This window comes from Podarcis erhardii (genome assembly GCF_964252035.2).
Source record: "Podarcis erhardii genome assembly, chromosome: 5".
NCBI lineage: Eukaryota > Metazoa > Chordata > Lepidosauria > Squamata > Lacertidae > Podarcis > Podarcis erhardii.
The window spans coordinates 1823695-1843038 of record NC_138509.1 but is presented as its reverse complement, the minus strand read 5'-3'; the positions used below and the strand labels follow the sequence as shown (position 1 = coordinate 1843038).

Below are 19344 nucleotides of genomic sequence, written 5' to 3'. Positions count from 1 at the left end.
CCCGCTTGGCTACGCCCATGGGACATGACCAATAATTTAAAATATATCCCTCCAGATTAGAGCTGCTTATCACTGAACATCAGGAACACAGCCCATTCCGTTGTTGTTATTATTATCATTATTATTCCTTGCCCTTCCTCCAAGGAGTTCATGGTTCTACTTCCTGTTATCCTCACCACTAAGTCCAGTGAGACTAACTCCAAGGTAAATGTGTTGTTATTGTTGTTGTTACATGAAGAGATGTGTAACCTCAGCCTGAAATGTTCATGCATGCTTAATTTTGAGAAAGTGCTGCAGAACATTGGCATACCTCTGAGAAAACAACAACCAAACTGTTAGGCCCTTTTGTGGAAAAGTTCTTGGTATCAGGTACACAAGTTTTGCAATATTATGTTGGAGAATTATTTTAATTATTTTAATAGATACATAATTTCTTGTTGACATACTGCAAACATCGTAATTTATGCTGTGTTAGAATCTCTGCTCCTTCAAATGATTCCTATACAATAAATGCAATTATGCATTAATCCCAAAGGATGAGAATTTCATAAACTGTTAGTATTATCATAGAACTATAGAGCTGGAAAGGACCCAAGGATCATCTAGTCCAGCCCCGTGCAATACAGAAATCTCAACTAAATCACATCCGTGACAGATGGCCACCCAAGCTCTGCTGAAAAGCCTCCAAGGAAGGAGAGGCCACATCCTCCGGAGACCATTCCACTGTTGAACACCTCTTGCTATCAGAAAGTTGGAATCTCCTTTCTTGTAACTTGACTCCATTGGTTCTAGTCCTCCCCTCCAGAGCAGAGGGCAGGGGCAAGAGCTCATCAAAAATATATTTATTTTGGTGGCATCCTCGGAAGCAACATGAAGCATGTTCCAGATCATATTTATGCCATGTTATGCTTCCACCATCAAGCAACCTTGTCAGTTGTCAGAATATGACCTCAAGTATCATGGCTTTATCTATCTTCTAAGGTTCTCTAAGAGATGGCAGGGGGACCCACAGGGTCAGTGGATAGAGGTAATAGGGTAGGCAAGTGGTTTTTAGCCAGTGTACTGTGGCACCCAGGAGTGCCTTGAATGCTGGTCAGGGGTGCCACGGGCAACATTGGCCTCTGTCCCTCTTTCCTTCCCTCCCTCCTCTGATGCCCTCTCGCATCTCTGCCTCCCAAAGACTTCTGTGGCTGTTTGTTGCAGCAGCCCTGGCTACAAGCTCCCCAGACGAAGGTGCCTCTGGGGCAGGCCATGGGGTGCTGGTTGCCAGGAGCTGAGTTGGCCTCGGAGTAAGCAAGCAAATGGGTGAGGGAGCCCAGCCAGCCAGCCCACCTGTCGTGGTCCTGTGCTGCCAACCACGGCAGACCTCAGTGGAGGGAGAAGCCAGCCAATCAGCCAACTCTCAGGGGGGTACTTTCCTGGAGGCAGTGTCCGTATACAAGTTCCAGTCCAGTCCTAAGATCAGAAGTATCTCAGTTCATGTAGTCAGACGATCCGGGGGTCAAGAAAGCCGAGGGTCACGAGGAGCACGAAGCAGCAAGGTCTGGTCAGGAACGAGGAATGTTGTTTCCAGCAACTGACTGAGGCTGGAAACCCTGCTTCAGAAAGCTGGAACCAGCTGGTTCTCATCAGGAGCAAGAAGGCTGATCAGCAGAAGGTGGAGCCACTTTGCCTTCTGCTCCTTCAGGCTGCTTCTCAGCAGGTGAAGCCGACTCCTGGCCCATGATACCACTAGCTCTTGCTGTTGGGAACAGACGGACAAATGGGAGGCTGGGCAGGCGCCTTGTTGGCCTTTCTTGTGCTTGCTGTATGCGATGCCTGCCTGGGAGTTGAGTCCCCCGCACCAAAGGGGATTCTTTCTGCCATGCTGGCCCAGCAGTGTCCACTGCTGCCTCCCAGGGTGACTAAGCTGCTGGCCTCACATTCACCTTTGGGCAGCTTAGCTGTCAGGGCAGCTGAGGCTGGGGGAATCCTCTTCCTGGGCCCCGGGGTGTGTGTGTGGAGTGAGGAGGAACCTCTCATTGGGGTAGGGGGGTTGGCTCAGACACCAGGGGCTTCCCGGAGGAGAGGAGGCTGAGGGAACACTCCACAAGGGAGGGTGTTCAAAAAGGGGTGAAGGGCTGCCAGGTCCTGCAGGCAAGGGGTGGCATAACTGGGCTTCTGAGACTTGGAGCACATTTCCCCACAGGGGAGCAGCAGAAAGAACATTGTTGGTCTGGGGTTTTCTGCCTGATTTAATATACTTCACCTTGAGCCTCAAGACACAGCCAGGCTCTGCCCTCTATGAAGTATCATCACTTAGTCAGAAATGCTGTAATCTTTCACTCCACCCCCTTGGTTATTTCGGTCACCCTTTTTCCATTTTGAGGATGTCACTTCTTTACCTGTGAATGTCAAAGATGGGGCATGAATGTGCAGGAGGTTTTAGACTTCTATTTCTGCTACATTCAAAACTTTTGGACAAAAGTTGTTTTCTTTAGGGCGATGAGGTGCAGAGGAGGCCAGGAATCTGTTATCTTTAATAGGTAGAACAGGGAATCTTGACTCCAGCTTGTCAAGAAGATGTAAAAGATGTATCTGAAAAAACACACATTTTTTTCATCTACAAAATGATTAAAAGGGAGCAGAACAGGAAACATATTCTTCTTTGCAACTGGCATCACTTTCATAACAAAAAACATACACATAAACATCACATTTCTGTATCTCCTAAGAGGCACAGATTCAGATTAGTGCCTTCTTTTTTGCCTTCTTCGCCATCATAAAACATCCATATATAAAAATTTAAAATATATACAAATAAACAGCCACATAAAATATATAATAAGGATTTCCATTGGCCATCCTGGCTAGTAGGCATCAATAGCCCTCTCCTCCTCTATGCATTTCTCTAAGCCTCTATCGCTGCCTCCTGCAAGAGTGAGTTCCACAGTTTAAGTTTGCACTGCTTGAATGAGAATAATAGGATATAGAATATTAGAGCTTGAAGGGTCCTGAGGGTCATCTAGTCCACCCCCCCCCCCCGCAATGCAGGAATCTGTGGTGCCCAGAACTGGGCACAGTATTCCAGGTGTGGTCTGACTAAGGCAGAATAGAGTGCTACTGTTACATCCCTTGATCTATACCGACAAGACTTTTGTTGATGCAGCCTAGAATAGTGTTAGCTTTTTTTGCTGCTCCCTCACACTGTTGACTCATGTTCAGCTTGGGGTCCAGCGAGACCCTCAATCCTTTTCACACGTACTGCTGGTAAGCCAGGTGTTCCCCAACTTTTATTTGCGCACCCGGTTCTTCCTGTCTAAGTGCAGAACCTTCCACTGGTCCCTATGGAAATTCACTTGGTTAGCTAGCGCCCAGTTCTCCAATCTGTTCAGGTCCTATTGATTTCCGACTCTGTCTTCCACTCCGACTTCCCACCCCCGCCAGGGTATCCTACGTCATTACGCAGCCGCGTCTCGCGCGCTGGGACGCCCCTCCTCCGTCTTGCTGGGCGGAGGACGCAGACGAGCGGGACTACAGCTCCCGAAATGCACTGGGCTGGCCGGACATGCCCGCCGCCGCCGCCCCTCGGGGCAAAGAGCGTCACCACCAGGAGCCGGAAGCGGCGGGCGATGGCGGCGGCCTAGGGCGGGCGGGGCTCCGGAGGCCTTGTCCTTGGCGGGAGGCGCTGGGCTGCCCCCATGGACGACAGCAAAGTAAGTGGAGGCGCCGCGTCGAGCTGCTCGCGGCTCCGCGGGGGGCGGGGGGGGGGCGGCCTCTCGCCCCCCGGCCACCGGGCCTGAGAGCTGGGGGTCGTGGGAGTTGTAGTCCAACAGCTGCTTGGACCTCCCCCCCCCCCAGGAAGGCGACTGGAAGGCAGGGAGTCTCTCCAAGCCATAATATTCTTCTTACATATCAAATTTGTATCTGCCTTAATCCCCGTGTGCGCGCTTGCGGGTGTCACAGGCGCTCCGCTTTCAGGCCCAGGCAGCAGGAGCACAGTCGAGGCAGAAACAGTCTCAAACCAAATTCTGCCCTGTTATGAATTTTGTGAGAACCAGCATGGATAACTCTTCCTGATACTGCCCTGACCGAAGTAAAATGTGTTTCTGCTTTCTAGGTAGCTGGAGGGAAAGTGAAGAAACCAGGGAAACGGGGCCGGAAACCAGCCAAAATAGATTTGAAAGCTAAACTTGAGAGGAGCCGGCAGAGCGCGAGAGAATGCAGGGCAAGGAAGAAGCTGAGGTACCAGTACCTGGAAGAGCTGGTTTCAAGCCGAGAGAGAGCCATATGCGCCCTTAGAGAAGAGCTGGAAATGGTAATACGCTTTTTCTCTTTTCCACCTTACCCCCAGTTCTGAGTCAGTTCTTTGGGTCTAGCGCATAGTAACAGCTTCTGAGTTGTGTGCGTTCATGCAAGTACAGGCATACCTCTTGTTGCCTTTGCTTCAGGTTAAATCTTTTCAGGTTGCGTCCCACAGCGACCTAGAAGTAACGGAACGGGTTACTTCCGGGCCTCGCCACTCGCGCCTGCGCAGACGCTCAGAATGACATCGTGCAGAAGCGGCAACCCGCGCACGCACAGGCGCGGCTTGTGTTCTGCTCATGTTGCGCACGGGGCTCCAGAACAGATCCCGTTTGCAGCCAGAGGTACCACTGTATGCTGTTTTCCCCTGTGGCCAATGTCATTATGTCCCAGGATCTCTGCTCAGGTGTCTGAGAGCAGGGAGTTGCCACTTTCTACTTGGAAATGCTTACATGCCTGAAGGCATGTCCTGTTCAAGGAAGAGAACAGAAAACTCGTACAGGATATGATTTTTAAGATATTTTAATTATTACCCAGTTTTCTTCTGAAAGCTGATTTGAAAACTCTTTATTGAAAGGCAGAATGTAATTACTGTAGCCGAATAAGGGTTGTTGGGACAGAAAAGTGAGATGCCCTGTACATCAACAGAGTTGTGTGTACTTAAACAAACAAATCCAAATTAAACTCCAATAAAAGTTTGACACTATCTAAATTAAGCAGATTTGCCAGGTTTATTGATTTTTTTGTCATCCTTTATTCTGCCATTTTTGCCACTTGTCAAGGAACTTCGCAGGACACTGAAAATATGGCCCTTGACCAAGAAGAAAATCTTGCCAAGTGACCAATGGACAAGCAACCAAGAGAAGAACTTGCTGCAATGCCACATAGCCCTGCTGATGAACATTTCCACACCCCCAATCCAATAATCACACATGTACAACAGCAGAATTCTCTTTTTTAAAAATAAGATTTTATTAAAGCTTTTTCCTAAAACAAGAAAAGGAATGAAACTAATCTAAATAAAAACAAAAATAAACAGAGAAAGAGAGAACAAAACAAAGGGAAACCAAAAAAAGAAGAAAAGATGAGAAGAAAAATAAAAGGGACTTCTGATTTTCCATCTGTCAGTTACACAAAACAAAATATTCACTGTAGAATGACACCAAGCTGATCTGCCTTCTGTTAGGCAGTATCTCCCCAGTCTTCCAACCCAAATAGATTAATTCATCTTCCTTTTTACATAAAAAGACCAAAAGAGACTCTCCATTATTAATAAATGTCAACACTTCCGGGGAGGAACATGGCAGACTGAACGTCTTCCTCAAGCAACTTCCCAATAGAACTAATTACATGCTGATTGATGATAGCCATGGCTTTAATCTTTGCTATTGAACAACAGAACTCTAATGATCACAACTGAAAGTAAAAAAGTGCAGCCCTCTGCTTTTGCAATCCAGTTTATTTTTATGTTTGTGTTTTTAGTACAAGCAGTGGTGCTTAGCAATGGATCAAGGGAAAATCCCCTCTGAAATTAAAGCTCTGCTAAGTGGGGAAGAGCAAAGCAAACCACAGCAGAACATGGCCAAGGTTGGCAAGGCTTCAAAGATGGATGCAAACAGTCACAGTTCCTGTAAGTACTAGTTTATGAAGGTTCTTATGGCTACGAGAGTAGACCAAGATGTGCAGATGGGGAACAGGGGTCATATAGTCTTGCTGTTAAGTGCCTCAAGTGCTACACACTGTACAGCAACTTACATTTAGAAAGAACATGCCTACCTGGAATGTGAAAATAACAGCATAGGTCCATCACAAAATCGTGGATTGTCCTGTGAGCACCCTGGCTGAGCAGATGTGAAGGAGAAGCTGTTTGAGTGCTTTTCTCTTTGTTACCCATTCCCTTTTTTATTAGTTTGTGAACCTGCGGGGAGGCCAAGTTATTTTTTAACTCATTCACAGAGCTTAGAAAATTCCAGGTGCTTTCTTAAGGGCTTTAAAAAACGGGTCGAGGGACAGGGTAGCTCAAGGTCTGCCTTTTCCTGTCTTCTTGGTCTCCGTGATCGGTCTCAGAGGCCTTTCTGGTGAGCTGGGCAGTGACCAGTGATATGGCTTTTTCAGTTTCCGACACCTGGACTCCCAGTGCCGCTGCCTGATGTCTTCTGAGGTGAAGACCTTTTTATTTGCCCTGACTTTCTAGGTCCAGTTTTTATGTATTGTTTTTGTCTGACTGCCCCTGGTTTTCTAACCATGGATTTGTTATTTCTGTGTATGTGCACATGTGCACACTTCTCCCTTTGGTAGCCACTATATGGGAAGCTTTTGCCTGAAGAGTAGGGTGCAGACCCCTCAAATTAAAAATAGAAGGCTAATTATGTGGTGGAGGGGAAATGAGGCCACAGTGTGAAGCCAGGCTGGATGGCTTATGAAGCAGCTCAATACTTATTCAGTTCATTGAATTTCGTCCATACATTCAGCTGAAAGTCCCCAAGTCTTGAGCAATGAAGCAATGTACACCCTTAAGTAAACCTGCCTTCTATGCTTCATGTAAGGCCATTGTCTTAACATCTTCTGGTTGCATCTTGTCTTTGTCACTTATTTGCTGGTGGCAGCAATCTGTAGGATTGGGAATGTTATTCTGTCTTTTGTCCATCAAATTTTCTAGTCAGTACCTAAGCAACACTTACATGTAAGTTCTTGTTTTGCCTAGCCAATTACAGGTTCTTTAATGGATCTTTGATAGATAATAAAACACTTATTGAGGGGAAAACTTTTGTTTGAACAAAATAAACTTCTAATGTAAAACTTCCCCAATCAATGAACCACTCTCTTACACATAGAAACAATCCCAAATAAACTGTCCCCACAAGACCTTCACCCAGACAAACCAGATACAGCATCAGATCACCAAATTTCTTGTTCCAGCCATGGGGAGCCCCTGGAACAGCTGTGTCTGGTCCGTGATGCAGCAACATCAACTATGTTGCCCAAGCTCTACATCCAGGCTCTCTGCATCATTTATACCGGCCAACCCCAACCAGGCAGGGCTGGATCCTTCCACGGCTGCTACCTGCGGTGATTAGGGCTCCTTCTGGTCCCATAATCTGGGCAATTGAGCCCCAGCTGGGGCACCCATAAGGTCAGGAGTTCTCCTGTGAGGACTTATGGCCTTAAAGGAAAGGTTGATTGCGCAAGGCCAATCCTATGCCTCACAGTGGGTTACTAGACAGAATATAAAAGCCTCTTTGCTCTTCTGCAGTCCTAAGCCATGACTTGGCTTAGCATGGTGCTTGAACCCGGTTTAGTTCTCCAAGGCAAACCACCACCTTTGGAAAAACTTGGGTTTGGGTTACAGGGTGTGGTTAGTGTGTGGAAAGCTAAACCAGGAGCCTGTGTTTGAATGACATGCCAAGCGATGATTTAGTACAGCAGAATGACCCAAAGGAGGAGCAAATCAGCCATTATTTCCTCTCTCAGAGCACATGCATTCATACTAAGATACAGTTTTAGCTTAGCATGTTGTGCAAGCCAGACCACTACATGCTTGGTGGGTTGTATTTTGAACTGAGCAAAGGCAGAGGGGTCATCAGGATTATCTCACTCCTACAGAAACTGAGTCACTGGCAAATGGCTCTTTAACCTTCTGTCAGATATTTTAATGCTGGCTATAACAAATGTAGATAAGATTTCTTGGCTGACTGGTTGAAATTGTGAATAGCCATAAAATATTGTTGTATTTTATTTCTCTTCCAGGGTGAAGGTGGAACAGCCAAGATCAAAGTCCCTATTTTATACTACCAACACTGATTTGTAGTCCTTATGCTAAGCTTCCCTTCCACTATGATGTGTGGCAGTGCTGCAGCAGCAAAGAACTGGATCGTTGAAGTGAATTACCAAAATAACCCAATGGCAAGCCAACAACAGAATTAAACCTACAACTTAAAAAAAACCCCAGTTTTTTATATAGATATACAAACTACAACTTACGTGTATGTAGATATTTCTGCTGTGAGAGTGAAGGAAATTTCCGACCTTGCTGTTATAATTGCTCATGGTTTATGTGTTGGATTTTTCTGTTTAGTATTCATAGGAGTGGCTATTTAAGAAACCATGTGCAGCAAAGGCTGAGATCTTGGCCATCTGGCATCAAAGTAGTCTGTTATGTGTATGGTATTTATCTGTGGTCCATGTTGTAATAATTCCAGTTTCCCATGGGTTTACACTTCTGTTATGTCTGACCTAGTGCAGCATTGTGGCTAAGAATAGGAGGTCCCTGGTTCAAATCTCGCCTCTGCCATGAATTCCCCTAGGCAAGGCAATTCAGAGGGATAATACTGACTTTCTTTCTACGGGGTTGCTTTAAGCATACAAGTGTTATCATGTCTGTGAGATGCTTTTTGCGTACATTCCTATGCAAAACTCCCTGCAGACAAAAAACTAGCACAGGTGCAGGTGGGAATGGGCTGTTATGCTAGGTGTGTGCTTGCTTTTTTGGTAGTAAGGAACCAATCAAAAACAGTATGTCCCACCTACTGTCTATAGTGCTAAAGTCCTTCTGTCACCTCAGTCTGCCACCTGTGTAGACCAGGCCTCAGTCAATGTTTCCCAAACATTTGACAGGCAATGAACTGTAAATAAGTGTATTGTTAAATCGAGCTTGAAGGGAGACTTTCCATTCTTTTTCAAAAAGATATCTCTGTTTGCAGAATTAATGGACAGGCATTCTCCCTGCAGTTCCAGGACAGCCCAGTTAACATGGCTTCCCACCCTCCCTTTTGCCCAGTCAGCCAGGGATCGGGGATGGCACTGTGTTGGCTGGGCCATGCCAACACTCCTGGGATTCTCCCACACCCACCAGCTCTGGGGCAAGCTCCATTAGCAGCCCCCTGTGTCCGATTTCTCCTTTGGGATGATGTCACTGTCCACTTATTGGTAGAGAGCAGGGGAAGGCAGCCCCACACAGGACCGCTCTGCACTGAGCAGCATGAGAGTGGTGGTGAAGATGTCCCACATAGTGGCTTAAACGTACCTTTATAAAAATGGAGCCATGCTTGTGAGCCCTATTCCCACAGTTGGTGAATTGCTGTTCTATGCCACAGTCAGGACTCTTGGCCATCCTCCTCCCATTCAGGCATGCCACATGCCGGCACTCCTTAAGGCTCCCCTACTGCAGGCTTAACCAGCCATGGATTAATTTGACCTATTAAATTAAGTCTTTCAAGGTTCATTGTTTTGTGACATGAGATGGCCCTTTTTACACCCAAGTGAAACTATCTCCTTGAAAGTAAAATGCTGCTGGAGTGTATCTGAACAGGCACCCTTTTGCTTTAGACTTCTTTAGCTTGTGTAACTGTGTGCCTGTTTGGAACCTGCTTATTGATGCTATCATTGAGTCAAAACCTAATGCATTATTCCTTGCTTCCTCAACGCACCAAAGGAGCAGCTGAGTGGGAATGGGGTGGGATGGCATTTCTCACCTGGCTGGCTGACAGCTGGAGAAAGAGAGGAAGAGAAATGGTCTGCCTATCTCTCATCACATTGACTTTGCTCTTGCTGAAGTGACTTCATTAGCGGGACCGCGCACAAATTAACAAGAGGGTGAACTGGGGTGGGGTGGGTATTTTAGGCAGCTTGTTGAGTAGATGTATTATAACAGGCTGACTCCATGCAGGGCTTTTGATGCAGGATGCCCTGCAGACTCCATTTAGAGCAGAGCTTTCCAAACTTTTCATGTTGGTGACACACTTTTTAGACATGCATCATTTCGTGACACAATAATTCAGTTTTACTAGCAAACTCGAGGTCAAACTAACCCCTTATAAGATTGTTCACGTGACACACCTACACACTAATGTGTTGTGACACACAGTTTGGAAAGCTCTGATTTGGAGTCTGTCTGTAGCATTGTGCATCAGAAAGGGAAAATGTAATCTCTTTTAGCTTGAGGTCTTGATCACTCACATATATTTGCTGTGAAGAAAACACTTAAATTCCTGTAAGACTCCCAAGTCTGTCCTTCTTTGTTTTATATTAAAGTGGATGTAACTTCAAACATTTGTTCACTTTTTATTAGCAGGGGTAACAAAAAGCTCTTCATAGGGTGGGGGCAGAAAGAAGGACTGTGTTGCACATTGTCCTCTTCACTTCAGGGCCAGAACAGCTATGACCTTAAGTGCTTGTAGTATATTCCTGACCTGCCCTGTCCCACCCCTTAACAAGGGTGTCAGTGAAAGCTCCCATCTTGGGTCAAACGTGGGAGGGGAGGTTTTGGTGGAACTGGCAGAGGTGTAAAAGCGTTAGCCCCACATTCCCCAATATACTCTCTGGTCTGAACTTTGTTTGCCTTCATCATGGTGACTGTTATTATTTAAGGGAAAATCAGTCCATTAAATGCATTCACGTGTTTAAAGTTACATATTTTGGGGCTTTCATACATTGGCCCATCTTGTGTAAGAGATTGAAGGCAGGTTTTCTTACCCATCTAAGGGTGTCCTCTAGTATAGCACTTTGCACATCTTAGTTGCCATGCTTCTTTCTTGTGCAGGGAAAAATCTAGGGCTGTAAGAAGGTTTCCTCGTTAACTCTCAGTGAAGGCTGGATCTCAGGGTTCCAGGATCCAGGGAAGTTATATGTGATGCACAAAGGCTTCTTCACTAGATGTACTAATGTGAATGACAAGAATGCCCAGTGGGAGATATCTGAGAGCCCATAGAAAGTTGTGAATACCAGTTAACATGACTGGGCTCCATTAAAATAAATGAAAGCTACATAGGTGCTATAAATCAACGAATGAATGGATTCTGACAAGTAGAAGGTCATAGGAACAGACCACATTACCCACATTGATGAAGAAATGATGGGGAATAGCATCCATGTCTGTCGTGAATCAATGCGTTGGACAATGGGAAGCTGTGTCCTGCTGTGGCAGAACTAACATTTTACATGTGTAAAATGTGAAAGGGGGTTTCTCTTCCCTGGGCTGGGCCACTCCCTAGCTGAAATAATTAAAAAAACAACCTTGGAGGCATCTTACCAAGATAGCACTCAGCCTCCCCAGACCACAACATCTATACTTGAGTGATTCAGTCAGCATAGGATAGTCATTAATTCAGGGTTTACATTGTGCCTGCAAAGCCTAGAATGTGTAGAGCGGAACTATGAATTTCTTTAGATCCTATTATAATTTTATTAGGATTCTTAGAAGAAATTGGATCAGAAGCAGAAGAGGAATTAATTTATTCCTTCCCCTATTTTCATAACCTACTATTTGGTTTAACATATTTCAAGCTTGCCTTTTGTCAAAGTAAGTCCGAGGGCAGGGTACAAACAATAAAATACCCTCCCCCCAAAGCATAAGAAAAAACTAATGTGCTTTAAGGAGGTTCTGCAATGAAGAAAAGGTCAGTGGTGGCTTTCTTTTTCTTCTTTTTAAAATTAAATAAACATTTATTCAAAAGTATACAGCTTTGTCCACTGCCATAATATCACAAAATGATCACTCCTATTCTCAATCCCACATCACTGGCATGTTAGCTTGCCAAATAGGAACCCAACTACAGATCAGGTGGGCTAGACATTTTCAATCAATATATCCCCTCCACAAACACCTCTGTGATGATGGTGGCATTAAAATATCCTGTTCTTCAATAAAAGAGAAAAAGGGAGACCAGATCGTGCCAAAGGTATCTTTTTTGGAGATGCCTTTGATTAGTTGTGGCAGCCTTACTTCAAAGGATGTCTATAACGGTGACATCATGGTCCCATGTCACGAGGCTCTGACAATCCTTTGGCTAGAAGCCCCCATTTCACAGGTCCATTTTCCTCAAAATGCATAGGCCTTGTGTACGGATGGACCTCCCAGGAGTGGGAGTTAGACAGGGCCACAGATGCCCACTCCGCTATATGACCACAGCGGCCTAGCCATCTGTGCAGGTGTCTCCCTAGCCTTTGTCATAGGACCACAATTCTCAGAGATCCTCCCATGTTTAAACTCAGAACGGATCTGGCTTTACTTGAGGAGTAGCTGCAAGTCAAATGCATTTAGCAAGGTTTATTGTCAGTGTAGATTATTACTGGGATGGGGGAAAGGAACCCGTGCACTAGCGTTTCATGCCAATGTGTGTGCATTTACATGCTTACACACTACAGTCAAGATGCATCCTCTCGCTTAACTTCTAGATTGGGAAAGGGTGAAAACCACTTAGCTCTAGATCTCTTAAAAGGCTCCCCAACATATCCCCCAAAGGCATAATAGAAGAGACATAACAAGATGGTCTGTCTTTAGCAGGACACTTGTGCTGTGAAGTAATTGATGAGTTTACTGCTTTTTACATTAACAGTTCAATCTGCAGTACTCCCATCAGTTGAAAAATAAATTTAAATTCAGAGAGCATGAAATAGTTATTTAAAACAAAAACAGAAAACATCCAGTATACAATAAATCAGTGGATTTAAGAAAACATTTATTCTCCCGGCCAAATTGTATGCAAACCCGCCCCCCCCCCCAGCTCAAAATAGATCAAATCTTTTCATAGTTCTTTGCTCCAATTGTGCAAATAATTGTTGAAAGGACTGGCATTATTCAGAGAAATGTATTTGTTGGGTTTGAATTAATAGGCCAGGCAAGCTTCTTCTCTTTTGCTTCTCTATCAAATGAATCATATATGGAGTCTTTGGAAACAGTTTTGGCTGGCGCAGGGATTTCGGAGATCCCAACATAATTTTTTTTGGCTATCTTTGAACTGGTGGTGATGGTATATGCATTGCTCCGGTAGCATTTCATAGAGGACATGCAGAAGGTCTCTTTCATCCCTCTCCTGAAGTTTGCGTTATACACAGAGTACAATGTAGGCTTTGAAGCAGAGGAACTGAAGGATATCCAAGTGACTGACATAAAGACCAAGGAGCTCTTTCTGTAGTCTGTCTCAAGTGGATGCCAAAGTTGAACCACATAAAATGGGAGCCACGAGAGCAGAAAAAGCAAATTTAACATTAGGAACATCTTGATAGTTTTCACCTTTGTTCTCGGAACTATATTCATAGTCCTCCGAACCGTCCTACCATCTGTACCTATCCGCCAAATATATTTTATTACTTTTTGGTAAAAAAGGATGATCAGAACAGATGGAATCAGAAAAGCCACCAACAAATGGATGGTACCATAAAGAGCCCCGTCCCAAGAATATGGCAGGAAAAAGTTGCAATGGTTGTCCCAACCTGACCCAAAAAAGAAGAAAGCTGGAGACACTAGTGCGGCATCGAAGATCCAAGATGCTGCAATCATTTTCTTGGCTTTTCCCCGGGACACCTTGAAACTTAGTGGGTAGACAATAGTATAGAATCTGTCAACACAGATGGAAAGCAACACGTAGTTCTGGACACCGGGTATGAGATACTGAAAATATCTTACTAGCTTACACATCATGCTCCCAAGTGCCCAGCTCCCAGAGGCTAGCTGAAGAAACACAAATGGAGCACTCCCTAAGCTGATCAGTAAGTCTGCACAGGCCATGGAGACCACAAAGTAATTAGTGGTAGACTGAGTCCGCCTGCTCCTGTGGATCACCAGGCAAACCAGGGAGTTTCCAAAGATGGAGAATAGCCATAAAGCTCCAAAAAGCAGGCTGGCTGCTATGATCTCTCCTTGCATCAACTCATACGGTGAGGCTGTACCATTTTTCTCAAGCCCGTGTTCCTTGGGTAAAGCAATCATTCCATTGCTTGCCAGAGGGCTAGAGGTTTCTTCATGGTGGCGGTTCTGCTGCAGCAGCAGCCCTGAAGTTGGGGTAAGAAGTAGAGCAGCGTTGGTATCCATCTCATGGGCAAGCAACATATTCAGCCTTTGCTTCCAAGGGCTGCATGGAGAGAGAAGGCCAAGTGTTAGTCTGAATGGGGCGGGGGAAAGCACTCTTAGTAAAGAACAATATATTTTGTCTTTAAATATATACTGGATTAATCCTAGCTGAGTCCACTGCCCTAATCCTATTAAGCACTAGTTCTCAAAAGATGTGGAGCACCATCCTGGATGGCAAAGGTGAAGGGAAGATTCAAGGACAATCAAAGAAACATTTAAACATTTCAGGGTACTATAGGATAGTATCAAAATATTTTTATTTATTTGCAGAATATGGATAGATATATTTTCAAAAAGAGAGCAAGAGCATCAAGTGATACTGAGGACAATCTTAGTTGTAACCAGAAGCGCCGTTTGCTGGAGAGGACACATTTATAATTATATTTAGAGAATGATTCTTGTTCTTATATAGCTACATTGTTTTTTGGGTGTCCCATGATCACCTTATAAAGTAGTTGTGTTCTATATTATAAATCAAGCACTGTTTATCAATTAAAAATTTGGTGTGGTATGAGAAAATTTTTGTTCTGAAAGTTCGGCCCTGTGAAAAAAGTTTGAGAGCCACTGACTTCAAGCTACAACACAGGAGATTAAACATCAGGAAGAACTTTCTGATGGTAAGAGCTGTTTGACAGTGGACATTCTACTTCCTTGGAGGTTTCTAAGCAGAGGTTGGATGGCCATCTATCACGAATGCTTTAGCTGAGATTCCTGCATTGCAGGGAGTTGGACTGGGTGACCCTCAGGGTCCCTTCCAAATCTGTGATTCTATGAGTCTTTCTGTTTTATTTACACTTTTAAGCAATGCAAGTGGTGTGTAGCCCGTCCCATTTGCTGCTTGAGGCAAAACAGAAAGTGGAGCTGCTGCTGCTGCTGCTGCCAAGGCCCCTTGCTCTGCTGCCACCATGTGCCCTGCTGCATCCACCACTCAGGGAGCACTGATTGGGGGCAAGATCATGTTCCCTTCATCTACCAGGCTTGTAATTCTGTCAAAAAACGAGATCAGGTTCGTCTGACATGACTTATTTTTCAGAAATCCATGCTGACTATTGGTGATCACAGTATTCCTTTCTAGGTGCTCACAGACTGTTTGCTTAATGATCTGCTCCAGAATCTTCCCTGGTATTGATGTCAGACTGACTGGGCGGTAATTATTTGGGTCCTCTCTTTTCCCCTTTTTGAAAAAGGGACAACATTTGCCCTCCTCCAGTCTGCTGGGACTTCGCCTGTTCTCCAGGAATTCTCAAAGATGACTGCCAGTGGTTCTGAGATCACATCTGCCAGTTCTTTTAATACTCTTGGATGCAGTATCCTATATCCACCTACTTTGGAGCAAACTCCATTGACCTCAGTGGGACTTACCGTAATTCTGAGTCATTATGCAGAGGATCATGATGCAAAGCTACCTGCATCACTATATTTAACAGCAGCACATCAGAATAAAAGACATGACTTTATGAGTTCTTCTGTGGTCTGAGCTGACTCACCAAAGACACGTAATTTACTTTGGGCAAAAATCATCTTGTTTCAAAGACTTATTCGGAGATGTCAAACCTGCTTCTTTCTTCAGAGGAATATATAGGAAGCTCAGTTGCTTCAGCTTGTTGCCATTGGTCACATTTTCATTGCAATTATGCTGGTCAGGTCATCCTTGACTGGCTGCAGGGTCACAGAATAGCCAGCTCTGATTCAGCATAAATTCCTTTGTTTTGGCACCACATTTTTCTTGCCTGCATGATTGATGTAGTTTGTAGAAAGAAAATATTCTCAGTCAAATAAAATAATTTTCATTTGATTAATCACTTGCTTTCATGAATTTAAAATATATTTGAGCATTCATTCAAAGCCTTAATGTAAATTGCCCCCACAAAACAGACTGAGATCATGATCCTCTTGCTAACAATTACCAGTCATACACTTCCAAAAAGCCTACAAGCTTCCTGAAGGCATGAAGCCTCCCCACATTTTTTGTTCTCTCTTAGGGTAGACTGCTGCTGAACATGGAGGGAACTGCCATTGATCAGTCCTCCAGGCAGTTTGCTAACTCTACTTTGGAAGCCATCAGTGCCAGTGGCCTGTGTCCCCCCCCCCCCCAATAAAAACAGGTGACGGTACTCGCCATGAAGTTGTTACAGTAAGTGCCACACTTTTTAACAACAAAAAGGTGCCTGTACTGCATACCCTTGAGTACCTCCTGAAAAAAGCACTGGCAGTGGCTGTTACTGTATCTTGTGGCAGCAAGTTCCATATGCTTAATATCCATTGTGGGAAGAAATACTTTTCTTTTGTCTGTCCTGAATCTACAACCAATCAGATTAGTTTTATTGGCAAGAGAGTGCAGAGATTTGAGCTTTCAGGAGCAACTTCTCTCAATAAGACGAGTCAGTAAATGCCTGTAATCACTTCATGCCAATAATATTTAATTCCTGTGATGTTTAAGAGTCACTCAGTACCTGTAATATTTTGCTGCAGTGGCAACAATGGCAACAGCAGGGACACTGCTGTGCTGGAGATGGGGGAGGCCTGTCCTTCCCACGGCATCCAGGGGCCTGGGAAGCTACAGCAGCTGCGTTGCAAGTGTCAGGGGCGGAGGAAAGTACGGAGGCGGAGAAAGGGAGGAAGAGAGAGAGAATGGAAGACAAAAAACGAGAGGGGGAATAGGGAAGGCTTCAGGGCCACAGTGAGCTGGGTGGTGGCAGGGCAAGTGGGCCTCATTCATCTCCAGGGATGGTGTTCAAATTGTAATTTCGGGACCGGGATTTGAATTAACCAAGATGCTTTACTGATTTTAGCTCACTGTTCCAATCCAAAATTTAGTTGAAGGATAGCTACCCTTCAGTAGGGAATCATCTAGTAGTGAGTTTGTTAACAGTCTTCTGTGGAGTTTCTTGTTGCTGTTGTTACTATCAATTCATTAAATTTATATCTTATAACCTTGTTGTTCTTGTTCTAATGCTGTTGAGGCAATTCCCCCCCAGCAAAACCTACAAGGGTCTGAGTTTGGTAAAACTACCCTGTTTGTAAGACTTCTAATATGCTTGGCATTTCAGTGACAAATTTTTAATGATGTCTTGTTATTTCTTAACAGCTTCCTTTCAGGAACAGACCAGCTTCCATCCAGCATTCTGCATCAGTGCCTGTAGCTTCAAACCCACAAACATTTGCTACATTTCCCAAGATACATGGAATTCGCCTCCACTTCCTCCAGTCACTGGAGGAAGTTGTCACGAGGACATACAGCTTAAGCTTTCAAAAGAGGATTTTCACTTTTTGTTTGTTTTTTACTTTTTCCCATCCTTTTAATTAGAAGAAATAAATTGGCTGCTTGGTATAAACTTCCTGTCCTGCATTTACTTCTGCTCAAATGCAATAAGTCCACCTTTGCATTTACCTGCTTGCAACAGGAGACCAGCTATAGGACTGCCTTGTGCAGAGTCTGACCATTGGTCCTGCTGGCCCAGTGTGGCCTGCTCCTACTCTTAGGGGCTGCAGCTCTCCAGCTGGGGTTTATTTTCCTGCACATTCTTTCATTGAATTAGAGATTGAACTGGAGATTGAACCTAGGACTTTATGCATTCAAATTTTGTGTCACTCCTAAAATCAGGAGAGCAAAATAGCAACTATGGAACACAAAGGCATATTTATAAGACAATGAAGGGAGAGAACACATACACCTGTGGCTATATGGAAGCCCATTAGTGAAAGATAAAAGGGCTTGTAGTTCTTTTAGCTTAAGTCAAATTTCTGTTTAATCACTATTTTTGCACCAAGTAAAATTATCACTGGTGAAGTCACCTTTCTTATGTATTTAAGGGGCAAATTTCTATTTAAACAGGGGGTGGGGTGTATTTCAAAGATTTTTTTTCTTATTCAGCTCTGCCAGGATGGATTTTAAAAAGCAGACTAGCAATGCTCAAAGAAAGCAACAAATGAATTCAGCAGCAAATCTGATTGCTGTTTCAAAGATTGAGAGAGCTGTCCTTCCCTTCTTTAACCAAACAATTTTCAAGGTTGAATAAGCCATACCTGCCTCTAAGTATAATCCAGAGTTCAGATGGGTTTTCCATTAGGATTTCTGTCACTCACTGTATCGTAGATCAAACACATGTTCACAGTTGCTCTGAAGACGTCTAGACCTGCACATTAATCCAACAGAGGTTTAAAAGGGAGACAATATTTTGTACAATCCTCCCTCCCTGTTGCTAATGGAACTGATCACATGAGAAATGGGTCACATGGCTCCCCCTCAACTGCCTTTTATTTAAGCAGGTAAATCTGTGGCCAAAACTGCCGGTTTATTATGCAACAGAAACAGTCCACCTCAAGAAAATGTTTTATTTCCAACCCTCTGCTTTTACCAGTACTTGCCTGCTGTCAAAGAAAAGAGTATATTATTCTGTGATTCCCCACTTCCACCATTTCCATTTTTAGAAGTCATTTTTGCCATTAAAAAAAAGATCAAAAAACCTGCAGCACCATGGACAGCAATGGGGTCTCTGGAGGACGGCTGGTGAGTGAACCTGCTCTGCATGCCTCAAAAGTAATTGCCATGCTAGCAAATAAATAATTTCATCAGCTTCTGTTCCAGCTCTCGAGCCACCCTCTTCCACAGCATAGCCAGCATCAAAATTAAAGGAAAAGCATTCCATCTAAAAAACAAAGCTGTTCACAACCACACCCTACCTTTGCAGTCACTGTGTTGAGAAATATCTCCCTTTATAACCACTGCTTTTGTCCATCATTCTCATTTCCCATGACACACACATTGCTTGCTCACCTCAAATGTTTCAGATCCCGAGGAAGGGCAGAAATTAGGATGGAAACCTGCAGCTGTCTCATGCTGACGTCCTGGTTGCTATGGAGCTGTGTGATTGTTGAAGGGGATTATTTTCTTCCGCAACAGTCACCATGCCCCCCTCCTGGCAATTAGAAGAAATAAAAAAGGGAGAAAACGGAGGGAGAAAATCTGTGCAGATGTGTAAAGAGGTAGGAGAACGCCTTCTGCTGCTTCATTCCCAAAGCATGATTTGGGAAGCAGGTTAAAAGAGACAGTAGTATGGATCATAGCATAGATATTTTAATCACCTTTATTCAGTCTGTTGTGCATTCTAATTTTGCTTAATCCTTTCTAAAAAGATGTTTAAAAGATAAAAGCTTGCTGGAATTGCAGCTTGTTTGATTCCCCTTTGTCTATGTATTGATTGCACTGATAC

The 19344-nt window shown here is 44.2% G+C and overlaps 2 protein-coding genes across 6 annotated transcripts; one reads left to right on the top strand and one right to left on the bottom strand.

Annotated features, from left to right (window-relative positions):
- The first annotated feature begins 1286 nt into the window (after positions 1–1286).
- On the top strand, positions 1287–10330 carry CREBL2 (cAMP responsive element binding protein like 2). 2 transcript variants are annotated; one of them, XM_081861431.1, is made up of 4 exons: positions 1287–1541; positions 4100–4297; positions 5767–5914; positions 8032–10330. In XM_081861431.1, exons 1-4 carry the CDS (start codon positions 1302–1304, stop codon positions 8034–8036), a joined length of 591 nt encoding a protein of 196 aa, XP_081717557.1. In that variant the 5' UTR covers positions 1287–1301; the 3' UTR covers positions 8037–10330. The 2 variants fall into 2 exon arrangements, with proteins under 2 accessions (XP_081717557.1, XP_081717558.1); XM_081861432.1 differs by lacking the exon at positions 1287–1541 and adding an exon at positions 3609–3695.
- Positions 10331–11668: 1338 nt separating this feature from the next.
- On the bottom strand, positions 11669–19016 carry GPR19 (G protein-coupled receptor 19). Of its 4 annotated transcripts, XM_081861410.1 has the most exons (4): positions 18909–19016; positions 18158–18267; positions 15619–15861; positions 11669–14132 (listed from the first exon to the last, which is right to left on the bottom strand). In XM_081861410.1, exon 4 carries the CDS (start codon positions 14108–14110, stop codon positions 12860–12862), a length of 1251 nt encoding a protein of 416 aa, XP_081717536.1. In that variant the 5' UTR covers positions 14111–14132; positions 15619–15861; positions 18158–18267; positions 18909–19016; the 3' UTR covers positions 11669–12859. The 4 variants fall into 4 exon arrangements, with proteins under 4 accessions (XP_081717536.1, XP_081717538.1, XP_081717537.1 ...); XM_081861412.1 differs by lacking the exon at positions 18158–18267 and having other exon boundaries at positions 18909–18991; XM_081861411.1 differs by lacking the exon at positions 18158–18267 and having other exon boundaries at positions 18815–18920.
- Positions 19017–19344: the final 328 nt, after the last annotated feature.